Source organism: Anabas testudineus, chromosome 18 (assembly GCF_900324465.2).
Source record: "Anabas testudineus chromosome 18, fAnaTes1.2, whole genome shotgun sequence".
In the NCBI taxonomy this organism is placed as follows: domain Eukaryota; kingdom Metazoa; phylum Chordata; class Actinopteri; order Anabantiformes; family Anabantidae; genus Anabas; species Anabas testudineus.
In genome coordinates this window covers 11,484,029-11,508,237 of record NC_046627.1, presented here as the reverse complement: position 1 = coordinate 11,508,237, position 24,209 = coordinate 11,484,029, and the positions used below count along the sequence as shown (strand labels likewise).

Here is a 24,209-nt window from a genome sequence, read left to right as displayed (position 1 = left end):
GTTTTTAATGTTAGTGTATTACAAAGTAACATGAGATCTTTTGTGAACTGTCACAGTTTGATGTTAGTAAAGGCAGTATTTCAAATTAATGTAATTGCTATGTAATGACTTACCCACTTTTTGTGTGAACAGAAAACTAATTCAACATCAAACTAACAGCTATGAGGGTTAGGGTTAAAGGTGATAATTTATTTTATATTAATGAAACATGTAAAATATGAATGACGCACCTGTTGTAGATGTGTTGATCTTTTCCACATGCTGCAAGAAAAAAAATTGTTAGTCACAGAGTCTGACTTTAACTTATAAGGCAACTTGTGACTACCTGGATCTACCTGTCTGGTGACTTCTGAATACACCTCTGTGCCTAGTAACACCCACTTCCTCTACCTACTTCACATACTCACTGATTTGAAGTTGCTGCAAAATGTGTGTATTTGAAATATTAAACATTACTGTATACTCAGAACATTTAGGAATGGTTTTTACTTGCTTTTTAAACTTACCAACAACAAACTCAAAAACAGATTCTCTACTGAATGTGGTAACATAACATTAGTATTTTCCTTGGATAGTTTCAGTGAAATATCTCCTCTCTTCAGTTTAACTGTCGTTGATCAGTGATATTCTTCCATTGCATGAAGGACTCTGATCATCCAGCTCCAGTTTTTCACCAGCACGCCACATGTACTGTATGAATGGATATATGTAAGTTTCAGGTCAGGTCTTGTCCACTCCACAGTCAGGAAACTAACATTGTTACTGTTTATGGATAGAAATGTTCTTCCTTTGTTGATCAGGACTAATTATTGGTTACAGTGTAAGAGTTCCTGTTAAAACCTTAAAAAGAATTAAAATAAGAAGTCTTGCACTTATAGCCCATAAAACTGAAACAGCTCCACCTAGAGCACTTTAAATTATAGTTATTTTCTTTGGATTAGATACTTTGCTTTTGACCTAGCGTATAAGTTGTCAACCAGATAACTAAGTATTAATGCGAATGTTCTATCAATCAGCGGACTATGTTCACAAAGCTCAGCAAAAGATCAATCAGAAGGAAAATAGCTAGTTTAGCTTCCAAATGATGTAACACAGTAGAAGAGAAAGAAAAATGGATCTTGGCTCAAGAACATCTTTCGTCTCCAGCCCTTTGTTTGTGGTCTCATTCTGAGATCAAGTCATGAGCTCAGGAGTGTTGAGGACTAAGTCTTTTGTTCCTGCAGGGGGCAGTGAGTTCTGCTCTTAAATGAGTGAGTCATACTGGTAAAGATCAGAGCTCTCGAGAAAAAAAAAGATATGGAGTGTAAACTAGTTGCTTCTTTGCAGATTAAGATTAAACACATTTAAAATAGTCTGTAAAGAAATACCAAAATGTAATTACTTAATTTTGATTGGGTAGGTTGGCTTCTACCAATGGCACATGGGGCAGTTAGGCCTCTCACACGAGGACAGATGGAATTGATTCCAGCACCCCCGTGACATGCAACAGTAAAAGTGGTTAGGATAATGGATGGATGGATGGATGCAGTTGGCTAGCTCCTACTATAAACAACACATAAAATTAATGCACTGTTATAGAATAATGCTGCAGTAGCTTAATCTGGGCCATAAACGTGTTGCGTAACTACACTCACATCATATGTTGTCCCGTCCTTTTTACAATTGCAATATATTTTTTCTAGTTTTCCCCTCAGTTTTTACAAAACAAATAAATAAATAAATAAAATAACTGATCTGCTGATAAACTGTTGCCGATGGTTGAGTCGATCTTTGTTTTAAGCTATCTTGGCCAAACTTCATCCAAGCAGAATATTAGAGATGGTTCACGCGGCGGAGTCGAGATTTCTTCCACTCTGACTGTGGCTCCAGTCATTGCACAAGCAGGCGGAAACCATACAGGAAGAGGAAGTACTCGACGTTGTGCTGCATTTGCTTTGTCTGATGCTCAGACAGTCAACGGTAGGACGGCATGGAGGTTACAGCTCTCTGCTTCAAGCTGCGTGAGTCACAGACGTTTTTTCCTATTTATACATTTACTATGTTCTTGAACATCACGTCATCTTTTGCTGATAAAACTTTACTTGTTTGTTTACAAAGTAATGCTGGGGTTCCTTCTGCTAGAAAAAACAGTTCAAGCTCATAAATCTGGTGAGTAACAAAAAGAAAATGAGAAAATCTATTTCATTGCTAAGTTAGTTGTTACTTATATTTAAAAAATCCATCCAATCTCAAATTTACAGAAGCCTGTAAAATAAGTTTTTTTCTAGGAAATGGGGGCGATGGTGGCCCAGTTTTTATTAATCTGTCTTAAAATGGTTATATTTGTTATATTTCATTAGTTCACATTGATGTATTTAGTTTTATCTACACTATAATCATCATGTCTTTTTGAGTTTTTGACGTACTTTCTCTGTGTTTCAGGAACAGTCGTTCTCCGTATCATTCCAAACAGACAGCAGCACTTTGAATATGAGCCTGTTTCTTTTTATTGTGAGAGCAACATTGGTTCTACTCAAATCAAAGGAATAAAAAATGCGAAAGAATTTTATCCAGCTTGTCATTCTGAGAAGCCACCGACGGGGTCGTCCTGCATGTTTGATAAAGTCTATGCAGGAGACAGTGGGGGATACTGGTGTGAGACTAAACAAGGGGAAAGAAGCAACACACTCAACATCTCTGTCACTGGTATGGTCATTACATTTCACAGCACAGTACTTAGATGTATATTTTGCAGATTTAAAAAATATGTGTATGGAAATGTTAAATTTGTTTAAATTGTTGACTTGGTTCCTGTTTGTAGTCAACTTCATGACCTCTAAAAAAATAAATGTGTATGTTAAAATAATATAAGAGCATATTTGCTGCTTGAATTATGTTCAATTCAATTCAATTCAATTTTACTTGTATAGCGCCTATTTACAACAATTTAGAAGTTATCTCAAGGCATTTTACAGTGTGAGGTTCAAGACCTTACAGGTTAACAGGTATTATTATCACCCTACAGTGCAGTCTAATGTGCAACTTACTATACAGTATATTTTCTGTCATTTTTTTCCTCACTTGTCTAAACTATTAAAATAATAGAAATATTGTGAATAACTGCAACTTTAAAACATAATTTTCTTTACATGTTGTTCAGGTGGATCTGTGATCCTGGAGAGTCCTGCTCTTCCTGTGTTTGAGGGTGAAAACGTGACTCTGCGCTGCATAAAAAAGGCAAACTCCAGCAAGTTGACTCATTTTTACAAAAATGACTTCCCTGTGCAGATCAGTCCTGCAGAAGAGATGAGGATTGATAATGTTTCCAAGTCTAATGAAGGACTTTACAGCTGCAGCATCTCTGATGGTGGAACGTCACCAGGAAGCTGGCTGGTTTTAAGAGGTGAGACAGAACTGTTTTACACAGCAAAGTAAACTAATAATATATATCAAAACTTATCCATAATTATTGGTAGTTCTTTAGTGTGTTTTGTGTAATTTTCTTTATTATATGTTTTTTTTATTATATATTATTATTACTATTCATTTTAAAATATCTATTAAAAACTAGAGAACTGTTCTACACATGGTGTAATTTGTAATGTTACAGGAAATTCTTTCAACTCTACACCACCTCATGGAGCTCCCATCTCTGATGACTTAAACGTTCTAGTTGTCAACCTGTTGCGGATTGCTATCATCATTTTTGTGGTTGCTGTGCTGCTTCTGATATTGTCAAAGTCAGAAATATTGGTTTTAAAATCCTGCAGAGCTTGATAGTAGCAGGCCACCAGAGAAATACTAGTCTGCATGTGCGTCGGGCTGGACGACATTTAATGCACACATTCCAGAGACATCAACAGGAGCTATAGTTTTCTCTAAAAACCTGTTTTATACAATCTGAGACATGTCTTCTGTCCTTTGGAGGATTCTTTATATACTGCTTGCATGTTTGGTGCTTTAGCAGCTAAATCTTTTCTTAAAGAAGAAGAACATTTGTTTATTTACTGATATTGTAATATAACTGCTTAACAATGTAAAGCAACTTATAACCACTTAATATTTCAGAAGTTTTAGAAGAGTCAAATCAAGATAAAAATGTGTGTATCGAATATGATACAACATATATTATTATTAAAAGAGGTATCTGTTAATCCTTCAAAGCAATCCTTCTTTTTTTTATACCCACAACAATCCAAATTACAATGTCTTTATTTTTTAATTAAGCTAAGTAAAAACTGAAATATTCTAAATGGATCTATTTACTGTGGATTGTTGATATAATTGAGATTTTCACAAAATATGTGTTTTACTTGCCACAAGGTTACGATTCGAAATTACTAGGTTCCGATATCTCCAGACAAAACACTGAACCTTTGGTACCTAAAATTCAGCTGAATGATGACATATCTTATTGTTGACTCTGTATTAAAAGAATTCACACAGTCACATGACAGCGTTTCTTAAAATTAGGAAGCAGAGACGTGCTGAAGGTCTGCTTGTCTCTAATTTAATGTACAGAAATAATCAACCAGTAGTCTAAAAATTATACTACGTGAGGTGGTTTTTGAGGGTGCCACAAACAGGGTGGGGTGGGGGGTGGGGGGTGGGGTGTCTACCCGTTAGTGTTGCTTCATGAGAACCCAGACTTTATTTTTTATTGTTTATTTATTTTAATTCATTTAATCAGGTAGATCTGTTCAAACCTCTTTTAGAGGGGAGAACAAGACTTAACAGAGGCACCAGTTTTACACAGTAGCCTACATACATGCATACTGTACATATACTACAAAGATTTTATATATAGTTGATGACTTTATCTACGGTATTGTTTCCTTTTCATTGTCTCTAATGCCATGATATACAAAATTGAAATGTAAAACTGAGAGTTAGCAGATTTCTTCAATCTTCTTTTTCTTGTGTTGTTATCTATGTCAGTAAGTTACTTTTCGATCAGAGATACAAACAGCAGTGTCAAGCTCCGCAGAGGATGATCAAATAGGTTAATGAAAAATTTATTTTCTCAAGTGGTGTGATAAAAATCATTGTTAAAAAAATGAAAAAAACAAAGTATTCTGTTTTCTTTAACATCTTCCTTATTCTCAAAGACCAAGTGTTCAGTTTAACATATTTAAGTAGGTTAACCCCTGACTAAATTAAACTGGATAGAATGAGGGCAGGGGATGTGGCAGTTGAGGTTGTTGTTAAACCAACGTCCAAATTATTTTTACATCATCTCTCTGTATCACCCATGGTGTTTGGATTTAGACACTGAAGATGGTGATAATTTAAGTCCTAGTGTTGAGAAAAACCCACAAACACACAAAGCTAATGAGACCTCTATCAGTATTTATAATCAGCTCTTTAAAGTTCACGTCTGTCTCTTTGACCCACTGGTGGTTTCTCCCCTGTAGGTGAGGATGGGGCCTCACGTCAACCTGTTTATGCTGCTGTACCTTAAGTTGTGACTGACTGAAGTAGCAGACATAAACCCTGTGGAGATATCCAGTACTCTGAAGGCCAGCTGTTGTGTATATATGAATACATATAAAACTAGTGAATGCAGCCCCAGGAATGTTTCAAATGATTTGGTCAATCTCTGTTTTACGTTTCAGTAACTGGAAAAAGGAAAGAAAAGGAAGTAGACACCTACATTAGACTTCTGCTGTACTTCAGTCCGACTCTGAAACAGTCAACAGCACAGGTGACGTGGATGTTACATCTGTCTGCTTTAGACCTTTCTTTTACTTCCCACCAAGTTTCTTGTAAAATAACATTGTAGCACAGTGACCAAAAAGTTTCAAATATATCCAAGGTAATATTTATATTATTATATTATAATATTTCTTATTTTATGTGAGATTAAGTTAAATTTGATCAATCATTGGTATTTTGTATAAATCCCCAAAAGACCAGTTTGACTTCATTAATTCATCAGTTAAGGTTAATAAAAATTTTCTTTCATGGTTGTTTATCTTTTGGTTTGTTTGTTTTTTTGGGACGTCTAAAATGTCTTACCTTCAGGTGCAGCTGTTGCTGCAACCAGCCTCTCTGGAGAACTCAGGTGAAATGTATGAGAACTTCATTAGCTTTTCTATTAACAAGGTTTATAGCCAGTTTAAGCTTGTCAGTGTTCCCTCTCTGGAGGAAATGACTAACTATATGAAGCTTTCTGGATCTCCCAATGGCTCTTTCCCACCTTTTTGCTAAACGTTATTAAAGCCAGTTTGGCAAGTAGGATTGTATCTTTGAGCATTAAGGATTCAGTGTATACACCACTAATTAAGAACCCTGACTCAGACACTTCAGTACTCTCAAGTTGTAGGCCATTGTGTAAACTTTGTTTCTAAGGCTCTGGAAAAAATGATTACTTCCAGCAGAAATGCTTCTGAACTACCGGTACTTGCAGTTTTTGTTTGCAAAGACTTTGTTTCAAATCAAGGTAACTGTTATGTAATGATTTTAATTTATTTATTTAAAATATCTAACAGGTATGTAAAGTCCTTTTCAAAGATGCAACTTTTCTATCAGAAAAAAGGCTGCATTAAGTTTATAATTAGTTTTAAAGCACATAATTAATGCAACATATAAACAAAACGCACCTGCTGCATGATGTGTTGATCTTTTCAGGCTGTTCAAGGATAATGTCCATAAATCACAGAACCTAACTTGAATTTCTCTGGTAACTTGAGACAACCTGGATCTACCTGCCTGGTGACATTTGTAGATTCCTCCTCTGCCTAGTAACACCCACTTCATGCATCATACTCAACACAACAACACAACACAACATTTTAAGCATCTTCTACTGCTGTGTTGTCAATCATTCCTGACTATTAAGAATATACTACGGTCAGCGCACAGTGTGCATTGTGGGACAAATAGAGAGAAAGGTTCAATCAGTTTCACCATTTGTTATCTGTCACCAGACAAATACAGACTATTTTCCTTTGCTACTTTGGATCCAACCATCTAGGATCTTTAATTCACTCAACATGGTTATTAGTTTTTGGTCAAATCTTATCACCACTTTAATCATAGTATCACGTTCTTACTATTGTTATTGGTCAACAGGTGGAGCTGCAACTGCTACAGCACTAATAACTATGGAGTGAATGGAAGGAGTCATTTTTCAAATCAACATGCATAGTTAAAAAAAAAAAAAAAAAAAGGAACTGATATTTTTTTGTTGGTCCAGAGGAAAATAAGATCAAGCCCAGGCTTCGGCACAGTACTTCAAACACAGGAATAACTTGATGAAGATTTCCAGTCAGGATTTAGAGTACATCATAGTACAGAAACAGCACCGTCAAAGGTCACTAATGATCTTCTATTAGGATCAGACAATGAACGATGAACCAAAACAACCTTGGAGTTAATCATGGGCAAGAAGCAGATGTCTTTAGTCTGGACAAGGACATTTTCAGACTGAAACCCTGTAGAGCATTTTACCTGCTAAAGAGGAGACAAAACGAACAAAAACCGAAAGCAGCTGCAATAAAAGCCTAAGAAAGTATTACAGAAGAAGAATGCAAAGGTTTGGCGATGTCCCAGTCTTGATGCAGTTATTATAAGCAACATCTTGCAGTCAGTAGTCTGATTTACTTTAAATTATTTTAAGTCTGTTTGTTCCAAAACTTGTACTCAAATGGAAGGTGGATGAGTCCAAACAAAAGTGCTATCTTTTAAGTTGTGAATCACATTCAGATGTAAAGACATGGAAATGAAAGCTCAAATGTTGATCTTCCATCTCCTAAAAAATAGGGGGGGGGGGGGGGGGGGGGGGTGTATCTGTGCAGTTGTCTTGGACATACGGATGCTGATGTGAGAATAATGTTGCCAAGTAGCCTGGTTAATTCTAACAATGAAATCAAAAAAGAAATATGATCGTATCCAAATTACACCTCTAATAAATGTATTTTTAAGAATAATGTTACGGAAGACTGTCGAGTTAGCTCTCTAAATATTCATGTGTACGTCTACTTGTTACGATCTGGACTCACGGACGGCGACGAACAAACAGATAGGAACCAAAATAAGGTTTATTAAACAAAAGGCAGGGGACACAGGGAACTAACACAAACTAACAAACAAAGTATCAAATGAAAGAGACCCGAAAACACGGTGAGTAAACACAAACAAAACCACAACCTGACATACAAAGTAACAACTTAAAACCTACGCATTAACATGGACAAAACTGACAAAATAGATGAACAAAGTAACAAACTAAATTCACTGCAGAAGGCAGGCCAGACAGGAACAAACAAACAAAGCTAACAGGACAAAGTAACAACAAAAACACACACTGCAAAGAGGCAGGCAACTCACAAACAAACTCACAAAAGAAACCAGGGTCAAACGAACGAAGTGCAGTCCAGGTAGAAACAAACAGAGAGTCCAGGGTTATCCAAAATGGCTGAATGACAAACTGACAAACCAACAAACTAACGAACCAGTGGCGTGGAGTCCATGAACGAACGTGAAAGATGTGACATGAATGAGCGCAGACCAAACAAATCAAACCGACAAACCAAAAACAGACAGGTGCCTCACAGACAAACAAACGAACGAACAAACAGACTGACCAGATTAGTGAAGGAGTAGTGTGCAGCATAAATGGATGTCAAACGAACTAACCAGAGAATGAATCAATGTCTGCATGAGAGGGCATGAAAGTCAGGGTGACAAACCAGCAATGAGCAGAGGACGGACAGGAGCTTATAAAGTGGAGGGATGACCAGGTGAACTGAATGAGTCAGTAATTAGTCCAGAGTGTGGAGAGTGGGGGAAGAGGAAGTCCATATTTGGGTGTGTGGCAGGAGAGTGAGACCGAACAAAACAAAACAGAACCAAAAGACCAAGGCCAGAGGGAGGAACTGTAACACTACTCAGCTGACCACATTAGTTTTGTCCTTTTTTTTCAAAAATATTTTTAGTTAACATTTTAAGAAAAAGTCAGAATTCAAAATATGCACATCAGTAGTAAAATTGTATTTTAGTGTCTTTGGCAACACAATAATTTGGTAAATAATGTAAAAATATCACATCAGGAAAAATAAATTTAAAAGTTTCTCAAGTAAATGTGCGTCACAATCTGGACTCTGACTTTGTAGTATCATACAACAATAAATGATAAAGAATAAATAAGACACTGTATGCTTTAAAAAAAGAAATAGTGAAGGTATTGCTAAAATAAAAGATAAGGGTTTAATGGTTTTACTGTTGGTATGCATTTACATTTAATATGAGGTATTGGTAAAGTTTGCATGTTGATATTGTAAAATATTAATAAAAAATAAATGTGGTATTTCAGCTATTAAGCAGGAGGACATTTAAGGAACCAACTTTACAGAGTCACAGTAAGTGAAGGTTGTTCACTTGTAGCGAAGACAATAAACCAGGATAATCCGGTTAAGCGGTCTCCAGCTCCTTTTCCAGCTGCTGTCTCTGATCCTCACTCCTCTGTTTCTCCTCTTTGAGCTTCTGAACTTCAGTCATTAGTTGATTCACCTGAGAGCAGAGAGAAGACAAAGAGAAGATGAGAGACCTGTTCTCTTATTAAAGTCAACAACTTCCTTAATCCAGTTCGTCACTATTGTTCTGTAACAGGATATTCACACACTAAATAGAAATATTTATAAAATGTTTACAAATCTAAAAGTCTTTGGTTTTATTTGTATTCAGTTTAATCCACTGTAATGTTTGCTTCACCTGTCTTTGTGTATGTCTCTGTCTTTCTGTTTGAGCTCATTCTCAGTATCTAATTCATCTTCTGTCAATTTCACATTTTTATTCCACTTATTGTCAGCCGACACATTTCGCCTTCCCATCCCACAACACATACAATCAAACGCCTTCTCATGACTCACTAATCCCTCCAGAACCACTACTGATCTGCAGAAAGTGAATCACATCAGCACAGTGGTTTGTGATTTCCATCTCAGTTAAACTGGACTTTACATATTGACAGTCTAGACAAACAGAAAGAGGTTTCAATAGATTTAGATCACTTTAAAGTAGAAAGTTAAACCTTTGTGTTGTTGGTCTCCTGATTTTTCATCAGTGTCTGTTGTTTGTTCTTCATCGCTTCAAGCTCTTTCTGAAGTTTATGAACTTCAGCTTGTTTGTTATTAATCTGGAAAAATAAAGGAAATAACAACAAGATGAAGAACATGTTTTATTACTGAATCATATTAGAACATATAAAAACTAAAAACAAAAGTAAGTATCTGACTATCTGTAATAAGTCTTTTTAGACAGAATAAAAATACAAACCTCTTTGATTTTAGTCTCTGTCGTCTCCAGCTGCTTCTTCAGTGACTCCACTTCTCTTTCAACTTCTGTGATCTTCTTCTTATGTGCCTCAATGGTGGAACTCTGAACCAAATTAAGACAAGTGAAGGAACATACAACACAGTGAACTCTGATTTTTCTTGAACAACAAGTGAAAAAAAGCCCAGAACACTATTGAAGTTGTAAAAATATGTTTAATATTGTGAGTTTTTAGGTGCCTGCTGCAAATATTAATTATTTAAGTCAATCATTAACTTCTATCATAGACTGAGTCTATGGGTCTCAATTAATTATTCTGTTGTTGTTTGGTGTCATTTTTTTTTTTTTTGTTTGTTTGTTATTTTTTAATAGCAGGTACCCTCAGAATTATAACTACTAACATTTCTAACACAACTACTTACCCAAGTGAACCAAGAATGTTGTACGGCTTTGAGTGTTTGGAGCTGTGAGGGAGAAGAAATAGATGAAGAGACACCGTATTACCATATCAGATTATGTTGTATTATGTATGTATGTATTATGTGATTATACAAACCAGTATTTTCACAAACAGTCAAGTGGGTTTTTATGTGCAACATGTAATAGAACCAGGTGTATTTGATCCAGTCAGTGTGTTTCTGACAGCAGAGATGATCAGACATTTATAAATACAGAAACATCAGCATTAACAAATGAACCTCTTTGTTCTTGTTCTCCAGCTGGTTCTTCAGACTCTGCAGGTTCTTCTCTATGTTCTGATTCTCTTTCTGCAGCTGCTGCAGCTCAGCTTGTTTCTTTTCAACCTGGAAGAACAGTGAAACAAAATGAGGAATATGTTCAATTATAAACATTAAAAATGTTCCCAAGAGTCAGAACTTGTTTGCACCAGGTATTAAAATCAACTTAAACTAATTATCATAAGTTTGTCATACGAACTGTGTATGCTTAATATAAAGTGATTGCATTATATTTCAAAAAGTGTTAATAAACCTCTTTGTTCTTGTTCTCCAGCTGGTTCTTCAGACTCTGCAGGTTCTCCTCTATGTTCTGATTCTCTTCCTGCAGCTGCTGCAGCTCAGCTTGTTTCTTTTCAACCTGGAAGAACAGTGAAACAAAATGAGGAATGTGTTCAATTATAAACATTTAAAATGTTCCCAAGAGTCAGGATTCGTTTGCATCATGTATAAGAACCAACCAAAACTAATTATCATACTTTATAAATAAGATTGTATCTTTAAAATTAAATGATTGCCTTATATTTAAAAAGTAAATGAACCTCTTTGTTCTTGTTCTCCAGTTGGTTCTTCAGACTTTGCAGGTTCTTCTCTCTGCTCTGATTCACTTCCTGCAGCTGCTGCAGCTTAGCTGGTTTCTTTTCAATATGGAAGAACAGTGAGACAGAATGAGGAATATTTTCATTAGAATCATCCTAAATAAATTATTATAAATTTGTCATACAGATTGTGTCTTTAAAATTAAATGATTGCATTATATTTTAAAAAGTGAATAAACCTCTTTGTTCTTGTTCCCTAGCTGGTTCTTCAGAGTCTGCAGTTTCGTCTCTCTGCTCTGGTTCTCTGATTGCTGCAGCTGATTCAGCGCAGCTTGTTTCTTTTCAATCTGGACGTACAGTGAGACAGAATGAGGAATATGTTCATTAATAAACATCTTAAACATTTTAAATTACTATTTAAATTATTATTAGTCAGGACGGGTATTGGAATCAACCTTAGCAAACTGTAATAAATTTGTTATTTTCTACACCATCAGTGACATAAAGATTATTTCTATAAATTGAAATATTATTTTATACTAAGAATAAATTTCCTTCGTCTTGATCTGTAAGACCAAGCCAATCCAGCTAATCTTTTAGGTTTCCCGTTCTTTTTTCCATTTCCTCCCTCCTCTGTTGCTCCTGCAGTGAGGATTATTGTGTCTTTAACTGAGGTGTGAGAAAGTCGAGCAGATAGAGGACATGAAAAACCAAAATTCATCATAAATCTGGTGTAATTTTCTGGTGTAAGAGCAAGTACAATGTTTCCTGTAACAAAACCTATTGAAAATTTGACTTTTAGTTTGATAAATACTACAATTGCTGTTTTTCAAGTCCGGGGTTTATCTTCTGTCATTTAGATATTTCTCTAACATAAAGATAAAATGTTTTGGGAATGTCAAATTCAATCACATCTTTTTATTGAATTTCTGACTTGTTCCCTTTTTGTTTCTTTGTTCCTTAATAATTGTCAATCCCCACTTTAGTCTTAAGTCCTGTACTGCCTCATGTAACATTTAATCTTTTTCCCATTTATTCTTTTATCTTTTGCTTTTGTGTTTCCACGATGATGGAACGACCTGCCCACCTCTGCACGCTTAGCTGCCTCACTCTCAACTTTCAAAAACAGAAATCTGCTGTTTGTTACTTGTGTGCTTGGTCTTAATTTTCACATCCATCTTGTTGCTGACCTCCATTTGGTGTGTTTCATTTGTCATGAGCTGCTCTATCTCGCTTTCATCAGTGAAAAACTCGTCCTTAGTCGGCTTAATTTCAGAGACGTCCTTCATTTCTCTTTCATCACTTTTCTCCCCCTGACTTCTCTTGGAGTCTGTATCAAAATGAAAGTGTAAAATACATCTAGTTACACTTTAGAAAGGTAATAAAAATAACAGATGTTATTTGATCCCAATTAAAGTCTGTGGGAAATATTCAACACTGTCAAAGCACTGCAAATACTTTATTACTTACTAATTATATATTTTTTCCTCCAAAGACACAAAACAATTAAAAGAAGAAACACGATGAAAACAGTCAAACCAACAGAAACACCAATAGTGAGAGCAACAGAACTAGAACTGGACGGGATATTGAAGAAATCATCTGAAATGAAAAAAAAAAAAAAACAGAATTACATTTTATCTGAATGTATATAAAATCAGAAATAAACTACAGAAATGTAAACAATTAACATGGTGTATAAATAAGAAACTTATGTTTACCTGGAACATGCATCTGTGTCTCTCTGATCTGGTTGCTCTTCTTCTGTTGGACTCTACAGGTGATGTTGTTGCTGTGTCTCTTCTCCACAGTCACTCTGCTGCTGACAGTATAGAGGTCATCAGGACCTCTGACTGTCTCTGTAGGTCCAGCAGAGAGGATCTTTCTGTCAGCGTCCAACCACAACAGCTCAGGCTCTGGATACCAGCCTTTAGACTGACACTGTAAAACCACTCCACCCTTATCTCCATCATTTCCTGGTAAACTGATGACAGGTGAGGCAGCAGCATCTGGTGCTGAGGAAAATAAAAGTTTGAAACAAAGATGTCAGTGGAAAAAAAAAAAAAAAAAATTTAAAAATGAAAGATTCTGAAAAAATGACAGAAATCTCATGAACTGTGAATTTATATGTTTTAAACTGCATCTATAATGTTTAAAATCTTTCATTTTTTTTCAGACATTTCACATTAATTTCCTATATTCAGGTTGATTACTATGAACTGTAAATAACTGTTAAAACCTCTGGAGACAACAGCTGGATAATCACAGTGACATTAGAGCATGAATAAAACTATGACACTGACATTGATGTTAGACAGTTATTATAAAGTTCAGCTCCTAACATCAGTGACAGAAACTGTTGATACTAAAATACACACATAATAGAAACAGTCTGTCCACTTACCAACAACAAGTTCAACAAATGTTTGTTTGTTGAGTTTAGGAATTAAACACTTGTACGTTCCTTTATCAGACAATTTCACTTCAGAGAGTTTCAGTGAAATGTTTCCATGTTTCATTTCATCAGTGAACAGTGATGTTCTTCCTGTGTACGATGGATGTTTTGTTCTTGCATACTCTTGACCCGAACGCCACACATACACAAATACATAGCTCAGGTCAGACCTCGACCACTCCAGATTCATCATGACAACATCCACAGCAGGTTCAAGATGACATGGTAACATGACGTCATCTCCAATTCTCGCCACTAATGGCTGAGTTGGACCAATTAACTCAGGTTCACCTGGAAAGAGATACGACATTTTTTTTGCAGGTTATGTTTGTTCAGCTCTATGACTAACTCTATATCCACCAAGATACTATGTTAACAACACAAACTCATCTTATTAATACCAATATGGGTGTTCAACCACAACTAATGAACATTTGGACTCCTCCAAGAGTGCCATGTGTAATTGGTAATGTATAAGTTCATGATCAGAAAGTCAGTCAGTCTGTTTTTTTTTGTCTGTGGTTTGTTTCCAGATAAAAAAGAGATTTCATCCACCTGATTATACAGAGCAAAATGTGATGTGATCATTTTAAATTAAATTTAAATCAAATTGACTTTTTGAAACACTTTCTTATCAGAAGCGTTCAGATAACTGAAATGTGTTTGTCCCATGGTTGATAATTATGTTATGTATGTTAACAAAAATGACTTAGCAGGTATCTTCTAATTGCAATATAAGATACTGTAAGTGTGTAAGTTACCTCTACAGGAGAGTAGGAGGAGATAGAAAACCAAAACTCTTAGAGGTTGAAGTGGAGATTGAAGGGACAGAAGACAGGAGTTCTGGAAATGAAGCAGATGATCCAGTTTAAAAGACATTTTTGGATTTTTGTCCAGTTAGTTATCCAGTCAAAATAATTCACTGTTGGACCACTTGAAAAGGTGGGTTTTATATTTGACTTAAATTCTTTAACCACAATAACTTTACTTTTTCAAAACACACAAAAAATAAACACAAAAAACTTACGAACATAAAAGACCTGCCTTATCAAAGTCACTTTCAGTTAATACGAAAACCTGCTGCCTTTCCATCTCTGCGGGCTCTAAGAGAGAGAATCACTAGGATCTTATTAGGTCTGAGCCAACAGGTGATACATCTTTGATACTAATCCATTATCACCAATACCAGACATTTTACAAAATCTTGACAGCTGCATCAGTAGAGAGACCTGGATGACAGCTTTAATAAAAAGCTAAATCTTCAGTGTCTCCTGCATTAGATTCAACCAGGCTACATACAGAAACCTTAAAGTGTTCAATCACAATTGGTCAACGTTTTAAACACATTTCATTGATAACTTTTATACACATACTGTATTTAAGAACCCATGGGTATTGTTGGAAAAGTAAGTGTGTTTTAGAAAATATAAGGAAGTAGAAACTTACCTGTTGCATGATGTGTGGTTCCTTTCAACAGACTTTAAAGTTAATCACTGACAGACTCATTAACTGGCTTTGGCTGTTCAAAGACTTTCATACTTTAACCTTTGGAATCTAAAAAGGAAACATACAGTTCTTACAGTACACTCCCCACTCCTAAGGACTGAGTATATTATATACGACAGCTGGACTTTGAGCATGTTGCCGTAAAACTGAAACCAATACAGCAACAATTAAGTTCAGTTGTGAACAGGGTTAGTGTTTGTTTTATGTGATCACTGTGCCAACTTTACTACCAGTGGCAGAAAAGATCATTTTTAGTGCATTTGAATACTACAGTATTAGATTTTTCAATAAAATTAGTGAATGAGAAATTGTCCAATTTAAACAGAATCATATGTAGAATCACAAGTTCAGTTCATAGTGTATATTATATGTGGGTTTTAAAACTTATATCTAAGTCTATAATTTGGTAAAAAGTGAACTGGCGAAAAAGTCATGAGTAATAGCATGCATGGTAAGCTAAGGGCCGGCCCAAGAGATCCACTGAACAGCAGAAGTTGCTGCAAAATGTAATACTGTCTATGACCAACAGGTGTCAGAATATACAGTGTTCTGATGGAGCCCAACCTGATGTGAAAGTGAAGGAGAGAGAAGTGGCACAATGCACTGTAGTTTGATAGGCCTACTGTGCATACTGTTTCTTTTGAGTGCGTTTGGTTTGTGGTCGGACTCGCTTGAAAGGAAATACAAAGAAATTTAATCAGACTTGACAATAAGAAAGAAAACATCATCCAGCACCATTGATAGAGTCTGTCTAAGAGACAGAGGAGAATACTGGTTTGAGTGAAGGAGAGAGAAGCCACAGAGTTAACATCACCATCACTGGTATGTTTACTGTGTCTCTAAAGTCACGATATAGTCACTTTAGAAGGTGTTTAAAGACATTTACCCTCTGGCTCAATAGGAGGCCAGCCCCAGGAAGCTCCTAAGCTCGCTGAAGGTGGTGAGTCGGCCAGTCCCAGACAGAATTCACCTTGGCCGGATCAGTTTACACTCTGTGTCCATGAACACTACAAACTGCAGCTTCACACTAAACCTTCTAATATGTTGAAGGATCAGTTGAATTGACCATTTTCAAATACATTTTATTATTAAAAACAAAAGAAGTAGAGCAGACACATGACACAAGCTTCCACTACTTACAACAAATCGTGCCCAGCCTGGAAAGACAGTTTAATATATATATATATATATATATATATATATATATATATATATATATATATATATATATATATAAAGCTCATGGAACAGCTAGAACCACATGTAATTCATCATTATTAGATGCTCATTTAAGCAACCCCAGCACTTTAGCCAGGCTGACAAAGAGCCTAGTATCGCCTTAACCAAACCAAAAAATAAATAAATAAATAAATAAAACTTCAGTCATGCTTAAAAGACAAAGGCCTGTGTGTCCTCTAATTTTCTACTCCTAAATTCAGACATGACAGAGGTTATTTTGGTCTTAAAACCACAGAGAAGTTATGTCTGATCATATTGTTAGACCTAGATGATGTAGCTAAATATGTATTTTCTTTAATAAATCGTACATGAAAAAATCTGGAGATGCCTTCCTGAGGAATAATGGTAAATTGGGAAAATTCTGTCTCAAAGTGATGCTGAAAAACTAATAAAGTGAAAAATTAATTAAAGTGAACTGAATTAATTGAAGCTCTAAACTCTTAATGTCCTCTGTCTCATAGAACAGCCTTGCAGTGCTGCAGAGATATTCACCTCTAAAGGTTTTTGGATGAGGTCATCTCTTCAGACCTGCCAAAAAAATGCTAATGCTTTCTGTCCGATTGGTGAGTTTCTAAAGTCATAGCAAATATCAGGACCTTAGCACAGTGAAGCAGAGCAGGACATTGATTTTGAGTTTTGAAATATTGTTAAAATTGTTGAGTTTAGCTTTTAAAACCGAAAGTTAAAGACTTTAAATGTATCATTTAAAATAAACAATGTCATCCATAGAACCACCATGTTTTTATGACCACATATTGCATCATACCCTTACCAGCTGTTCTCTGAAGGGTTACAGTTGTCATTGTGTGGTGAGAACACTTGCAAGTCTATGATGTTCCTCAAAATCAAGTCTGAATAAACAGGTCAGGTCAGTATATTCGCTGCTAAGACTGATTATGTTTCTGTGACAAAACAACAAATGGGACAGAGGTATAACAAACGAAAATAGATTTTATTTTAATACGGTCAAAAACAGAGGACACGGGAACCAACTAGGTCGGGAAATAAAGTGCACACTACAAGAATACACACTAAATGTAAAAACAAAGTGGCTTTAAACATGGTCGTGAGCAAAGTAACAAAGCCTGAACAAACTAAGTGGCAACACAAACCAGACTGAAATACAAAATACAAAGTAACAGAAAACCCTGCACTGATGCAGACAAACTACAAACTAAGACACTGACCAAAAATAGTACCAACAAAAACCAAGGCATTACAATACAAGCTAATTCATCAACTACTGTACACATAGAAAGTAACAACAGGAAAAAACTGAAAAAGGCAGGCAACTCACAAGCAAGTAAAACAAAGTCCAGAACACTAACACACTTTAAAGGCAAAGACATACAATCTATGGGCTATAATCTGGTAGCAAACAGAGGACTGAGGGGAGCATTTAAAGAAAAGGTGAACTCAGGTGAAACTGATCCATGATTAGGATGCAGGAAAGTGGAGAGTGAGGAAGTCCATATATGGACATCAGGAAGTGATGTAGAGCAGAGTCACAGGAGTGAGACCAGGTGAACCAGAAAAAAACCTCCTGAAAAGTGATACAAAACAGGCATTTTCTGTGTCAGATTAACAGTAGTTCACTCTGTCACACATCTCACATCTTTAAAACACAGTGTGATGTTGAGACCAGTTAGCCCGGCCTTTTAACAGCCAGAAAATGATTGTCAATGTGAAAACACCATGTTACTGGATGAAATGGACGGGATGGTTTATAGTGCAGAGCACAGAGTAGGAGAAGTCACTGACTCATTGAGATCGTGTCTACATGTCAACCCTGTAATAAACCGGTGACCTGTCCAGGAAGTATCCCGTCTCTCACCCAATGACAGCTGGGCTGTAAGAGGACTTCTACTGAAATAATTTTTTGTCTTTTATTGGTTCAAAATGGCTCATCAAGGTGCATGTCTTGAAGTTCACCTCAAAATCATCTCATATGAAAAAAAAAAAAAACAAAAAAAAAAACAGGCAGCACAAGAAAACCCTGCAGAAAGTCAGCAAAGCAACAACACTCCTCAGCTCAGAGAACGCAGATCACTTCTTGTTTCTATTTAAACGTCTGTGAAGAAAATAAAAACAGAGATAAGACATCAACTTCTGCTGCCTGAATGACGAAGACGTTCACAGGTTCTCTTGTGTCAGCTGGTTTGTCGGACAAAAACCATCCTCGATCATCAGCTCCTGATTCTGCTTCAGTTTCTGTCCAACATCTAACTTCAGGAGGTGTTTGTGATCCATAATACTGAGTACGCAATGTGACTTTCTATCAGGCATCCATGACAGGAAGTCCCTATGAGTTAGCATTTGTCTGAAAACTAATAAATAAACAATAAAACACAGTAAAACTATATGGTTCTATTCTAATGTTCAACTATGAGACAAGGGGCAACACGTGGGAAGGGACAAAACCAGGGACAGAAACCACACTGGGGGAAAAAATACAAGTCTATTTGGTAACCAACATGACAACAACAACAATTACATCCACCAGTATAAACTTGTCACCAGTTTGTTGTACTGTGACCTGCAGAAAATAAGTTGTGACCCTCTGTTCACACCTCTGTGCCCTGAACTGCATGATTGTACAGTATGAGCTGATTCATTGAATATTCACAGTTAAAATATCATATTTTAACTATTCAAACCAAATTTGAATTGAGAATGCTCCTAAAGGGAAGCTGTTACCAGTTTCAGTTTTTAATAATCAGTTAGTGAAATTACCTCAGACTAGTAGCCAATATATAAATCAGGAGCCTTTAAAAACATTAAATATATTCTCGGAGACACAAGAGCACATGTTTACTTCTGAGGTTTCAGCTAAACATCTTTGTCATACAGGCAGCGGAAGCCGACATCTTATCTCTGTTCAACAGTGAGGAACAAAAACCTTTTCTCAGCTCAGTGGTTTGTTTCTTCACAGGAGTTTAACAAGAAATGAGAAGTCATCAACATGAAGTAGCCTGATCATTAATGTTTAATAAAAACATGCAGTGGTGATAAACGATCCTCCCCCCTTCATAAAAGGTCCTAAAAAACTGTCACAGCCTCAGAGAAGTGGAGACGAAGAGCTTAATACACCAGCGCAGGTAAATAAACAACCAAACAACAAATTATTGTTTTTTCTTTTCATTGTACAAAAATAAACTATTGTACAAAAATCATTGCTATTGCAAAAAAAGAAGAAGCTTTAACTGTTTTGTTGGTTTGTCTCTTTTTTGTTTTGCAGATTGTGTCGAACACATTGTTGCAAAGGTGAGAAATGAAGTTTCATATTATTTCTGATATGGTGATGATGTCAGTAAAGACCTGAACTAAACCACCTGCTGTGGACAGCCACCATCTATCAGCAGAGAGCTATTTCAGAAAGCAGACTTAGTGAAAAGAAAAGAGATCATTTAAACTTTAAGTTACTGTGTAAACCTCCTCAGTTCACCCAACCTGGTGCTGCAACTTTTCTTCAGAGAAGCCATATGACTTGACTTTCACTTCCTCATTCGTATAGAACATATGGGAGCACATTCATTATTGCCAATTTATGCAGTAGTTTGTTACCTGTAACCTGTCATTACTAACATAATTGCTTTCTGGATCAATCAGTCAACAGACCTTTGTTTTCACATTCTAATACCGGTACAGTGTTTATGCTCAGCTAGTGCTTTGTAGTCTTCTTCCTTTACCTGTCACTGTGTTTATGTATAATATATGACTTTTTAAAATTACACGAGTTGTTGAATATAAGCCAAATATTATAACGATACAACTACTTTAACAATGGTTTCACTTAGTGTTTAAATTGACTAGGCATTAAAACAGTCATTAAATGTTGATGAAAAGATTTATATGATGTAAAAATTTACATTGATTTTTAATCTCAATGTTTGTTTTTTTTTCAGCTACAAAACACAAAAACTATTATAAGGCTAAAATTACAGGTCTATAAATAAGTTTGTGTTATTTGGATTTTATCTTCTTCTGTAACAAATGTTTCTAGCATTTTATCATCTGTTAAGAAAACCTATGGATGCTAAATAATGAATGAATATACAACTGAATGAAAAGTAGCTATGCTAATTTATTGACTTTAAACTAATTTCTAACTCCACTGGATTAAAACTGTGGCTCTGCTCTTTTGTTTATTACTATTGTTATGTTGAATCGTTGGATCAGAGCTTAATTGATAAAGCTTTTTATGGCATCACAGTCAAGCTTAACTTTACTCAATTTAATTGAACTGACCCTGATCTGGAATTCTGAGTTAAGTTCAGCGTATTTTTGGAACATGCCTTTGTACTCCAACAAGTGTTGGCGCAGATGTTTATTAGTTTTGGTCAAACTTTAATCACTTGATGTTTGTTATTAGTGGCTGATGTCATTAGCTCTATGTGCTGTTTAAACCTACAGATGTGTCTCCTGCCGTGGACAGTTCTGGTCTTCCTGCTGTCTGCTGGAGCCTGTAATGCGGATGTGAACTTAAATTGGCTGACTCAAATTGTAGACCAAGTCACATTACAGTGAGTCCTGTTTTACATTTGACAACATTTTAACATCAATAATTGGCACTGGCAGCATATCACATTTGCACAAACACTCTGTGAACAGATGCATAGTTCACAAAAAAAGGAGAAAGGGTTCATCAGGGTTAAGTCATTACATACATTGTATAAATAAACTGATTTTGTTTAATATTTGATTAATAATTTTATTTTAGCTTATTGCTGTTATTTTCTGTACTAATTTAATTAACTTACAGTCCTTCTTCTCTTTTCTCTCTTTGTCAGTTGTAACATCAGGGGCCAGTTTAGTCTGGCAATGACTATCCCAAAGAATCTATCCCCAGCGAACCTGATTACAATTCTTGACAATACACAAAACATACACAATGCCCTAAGGAACAACAACCTGTACATAAGTCAGAGGATGATTGTTGCCACAGTTGGTGGAAATCATGCAGAAGTACAAGTTTTGAACAACTTGTCAGAGTTACCATTCAACAGCAATGACTTCCTGCTCTTCTACACATATCTCTCTCCATGTGCAAGACAATGTGCAAACCCAAATGATAATAGAAATATTCTTGGGATAATTAATAACATGAGAGCATGGACAGATTATGCCCTTGTGTTTCAGAAACCATACAGTGATCCTAGGGGCCAAAACCCTGTTACCCAAGTAGAGCTAACTAATGCTCTGAGAGAAATTGGGTCACAGATTGGAAATGGAAACATTTTCCGCTGTTACAGACCAGCTGGCAGTCGGTATAGCTGCTTCAGATGTTTCCAAGATCAAAATGGTCAAAATGTTGCTCCTCAGTGCATTGAGATCACAACCCGTCAGCCGACTGGAAACAGAAATATGGGTTAGTGCAGCTCTGAGAACCACAGTGATTCAGGGAAACTCAGCTCTTAATAAAGACAGTTTGATGGGATCCTTCAAAGATGTGAAACTACAACTAAGTCCAGGCAACAAACTTACCCTAGTTAGCTGGGCTGGAGGATTCTGATGAGGATCAGAGGACATAACAAACTGTCTTTATGAAGGTCTGACAGAATCTGAGTGTATTTCCATGACCTGCAAGCAGTCTGTGACCAAGATCACTGAAGCTGTTCTTTTTCTCTCACTCATTCTTCTTGTTAAAAATCATCTGGGTTTGTTTGATTTCATCACCTGATCAGCTGAAACATTGTATTGATGAGACCAGTATCTGTATCTTACAGTGTAGCTACAGGTGATTAGCTTAGTTCAAACACACAGATATAAACAGGAAGTCCAAGGGATTTGGTTTGTAGCTGCTTTTAATTGAAATAATGTAAAACATAATTTACTCTTTCTTCTTTCCTGCTCATGTATTCTGAATTAAACTCTTCTCAGCATCAGCTGCTCTGTCTGGGTTTTATTGTCATTTCAGGGTCAGACACAAGGAGCACTTATGGCCAACGCATTAACTTTACTCGTAAGAGTAAAGGACTGTCAAAGTTAAAAGTATTGGCCTTAAAAGTAGCAGGCTGCTACAGAAACACTAGTCTACATGGACAGTGGGCTGCACAATATAGAATCAAACCCAGGATGATGATTTTAAATGATTTTGAAATTATTCATAAATTATTGTCTTTTTCTTTTTCTTTGTCAGTTACTTAAACAGCTTTTGGACTTTATGATTTGGCTTTACAATTACGGTTATAAGAACCTCTAAAACCTGTTTCTTTTTTATTATCCCAGTGGCTAACAACACTACCCAGGTCAAAACAGAAATCTAAAACTTTGCACATCAGGGCAGCAAGTATACATGTAGCCTTATTGTGTGTGTTCCAAAGTAGAAAGAGAAAACACAATGATTGTACTGCCCAATTTTTGAAATGCAACTCTTTACATCAACTTTTCTATCAAAGACACAAAAAGCAGCATTGAGCTCAGGAGAAGACGATCAAACAGTTTAACTTAAATTTTATTTCCTTTTGCTGAGACAGTTAACAGTAAAGATAACATGGAGGTTACAGTTGTCTGCTTCAGACTCGGGGAGTCACAAGCCCCTTTTACACCGCCACTTCAATACAGCACCAATACGCCGCCTAACTGTTTTAAATCAGCAAAAGCATATGAAGGTTCATTCACCAGTAATGTTTTGAATAATTGGATAATTACTGCAAGGATGATTATATTCAGCTTGCACCAAGTTATTTAACCCTAACTGATGCTGTGAGTAACTTTCTTATACATCCTGTGTTCGTAGGAAAGACGTCCATTTGTTTCAGAAGGGTCAAATTATTTGCATGCATCAGGCAAAGAAAACATCTAAGGAGATTGATGAAACCACTTAAACTGGGTTAAGAACTGTCCAATAGAAGAAGGTCATGTGGTCTGATGAGTCCAGATTTACCCTGTTCCAGAGTGAACCTTTAAAGGAGCAGAGGTTAAGTTATTGTATAGTTTTTTTTGTTGCCAGCCTAAAAATCTAAAATATTTTAGTTCAACAAATAAATGTAAAAAAAATGTATTTAGAAAAATCTGTTTTATATGGAAGATAAGAAACTGGAATGACTGGAGAGATAATTGATTTGAATTAAAGAGGAACCTCTGCAATCTTCTTTTCCTGCACTTTATTCCAGGCCTCAGCATCCTTCCTCTTCATACATTCATCCTTGAGCAGCTTGTTCAACTGAAAGAAAGGAGAGATAAAGAAAAACAATTCACATCTTGACCAGTTTTCTCCTTCATCCCCTGATTCCATCAGTCAGTTCACTATGTTCACAACATTCAGTAAAGGTTCAATCAGGAAGAAACTATCCACTTAATACCAAATTTAGCTGCTTAGTGATGGAACATTAAAGCAGAAAGAAAAAGTGGTCTCAACAACCCATCACTGTTTTGCATAGATGACAACAAAACAAAGTTTTACCTCTTTAATTTCCTCAGTCTGGAGCTTTGTTTCCAACTGGGAGGTAGGAGAAATAAAGAGAAACAATTCATCATTAG

General features: G+C 35.9%; 3 protein-coding genes across 3 annotated transcripts in view; 2 read left to right on the top strand and 1 right to left on the bottom strand.

Moving 5' to 3' along the window:
• The window catches only part of LOC113168482 (trichohyalin-like), a 928,554-nt gene that overhangs the window by 52,006 nt on the left and 852,339 nt on the right, over window positions 1-24,209 (bottom strand). The gene's annotated exons all lie outside the window — the stretch shown is intronic.
• On the top strand, window positions 1,966-4,552 carry LOC113168520 (low affinity immunoglobulin gamma Fc region receptor II-b-like). The gene is made up of 5 exons (XM_026369590.1): window positions 1,966-2,000; window positions 2,098-2,148; window positions 2,422-2,685; window positions 3,140-3,382; window positions 3,590-4,552. Exons 1-5 carry the CDS (start codon window positions 1,970-1,972, stop codon window positions 3,754-3,756), a joined length of 756 nt encoding a protein of 251 aa, XP_026225375.1. The 5' UTR covers window positions 1,966-1,969; the 3' UTR covers window positions 3,757-4,552.
• LOC117153028 lies at window positions 21,114-22,612 on the top strand. The gene is made up of 2 exons (XM_033326610.1): window positions 21,114-21,250; window positions 21,518-22,612. The coding sequence occupies exons 1-2, from the start codon at window positions 21,120-21,122 to the stop codon at window positions 22,098-22,100; spliced, it is 714 nt and encodes a 237-aa protein (XP_033182501.1). The 5' UTR covers window positions 21,114-21,119; the 3' UTR covers window positions 22,101-22,612.

Bases quoted from the DNA above. Each gene is read 5' to 3' on its own strand.
- LOC113168520 (XM_026369590.1), top strand. From the start codon at position 1,970: ATGGAGGTTACAGCTCTCTGCTTCAAGCTGC. The intron at 2,149-2,421 runs GTGAGTAACAAA...TCTGTGTTTCAG, and splicing joins AGTTCAAGCTCATAAATCTG to GAACAGTCGTTCTCCGTATC. The intron at 3,383-3,589 runs GTGAGACAGAAC...GTAATGTTACAG, and splicing joins AAGCTGGCTGGTTTTAAGAG to GAAATTCTTTCAACTCTACA.
- LOC117153028 (XM_033326610.1), top strand. From the start codon at position 21,120: ATGTGCTGTTTAAACCTACAGATGTGTCTCCTGCCGTGGACAGTTCTG. The intron at 21,251-21,517 runs GTGAGTCCTGTT...TCTCTTTGTCAG, and splicing joins GTAGACCAAGTCACATTACA to TTGTAACATCAGGGGCCAGT.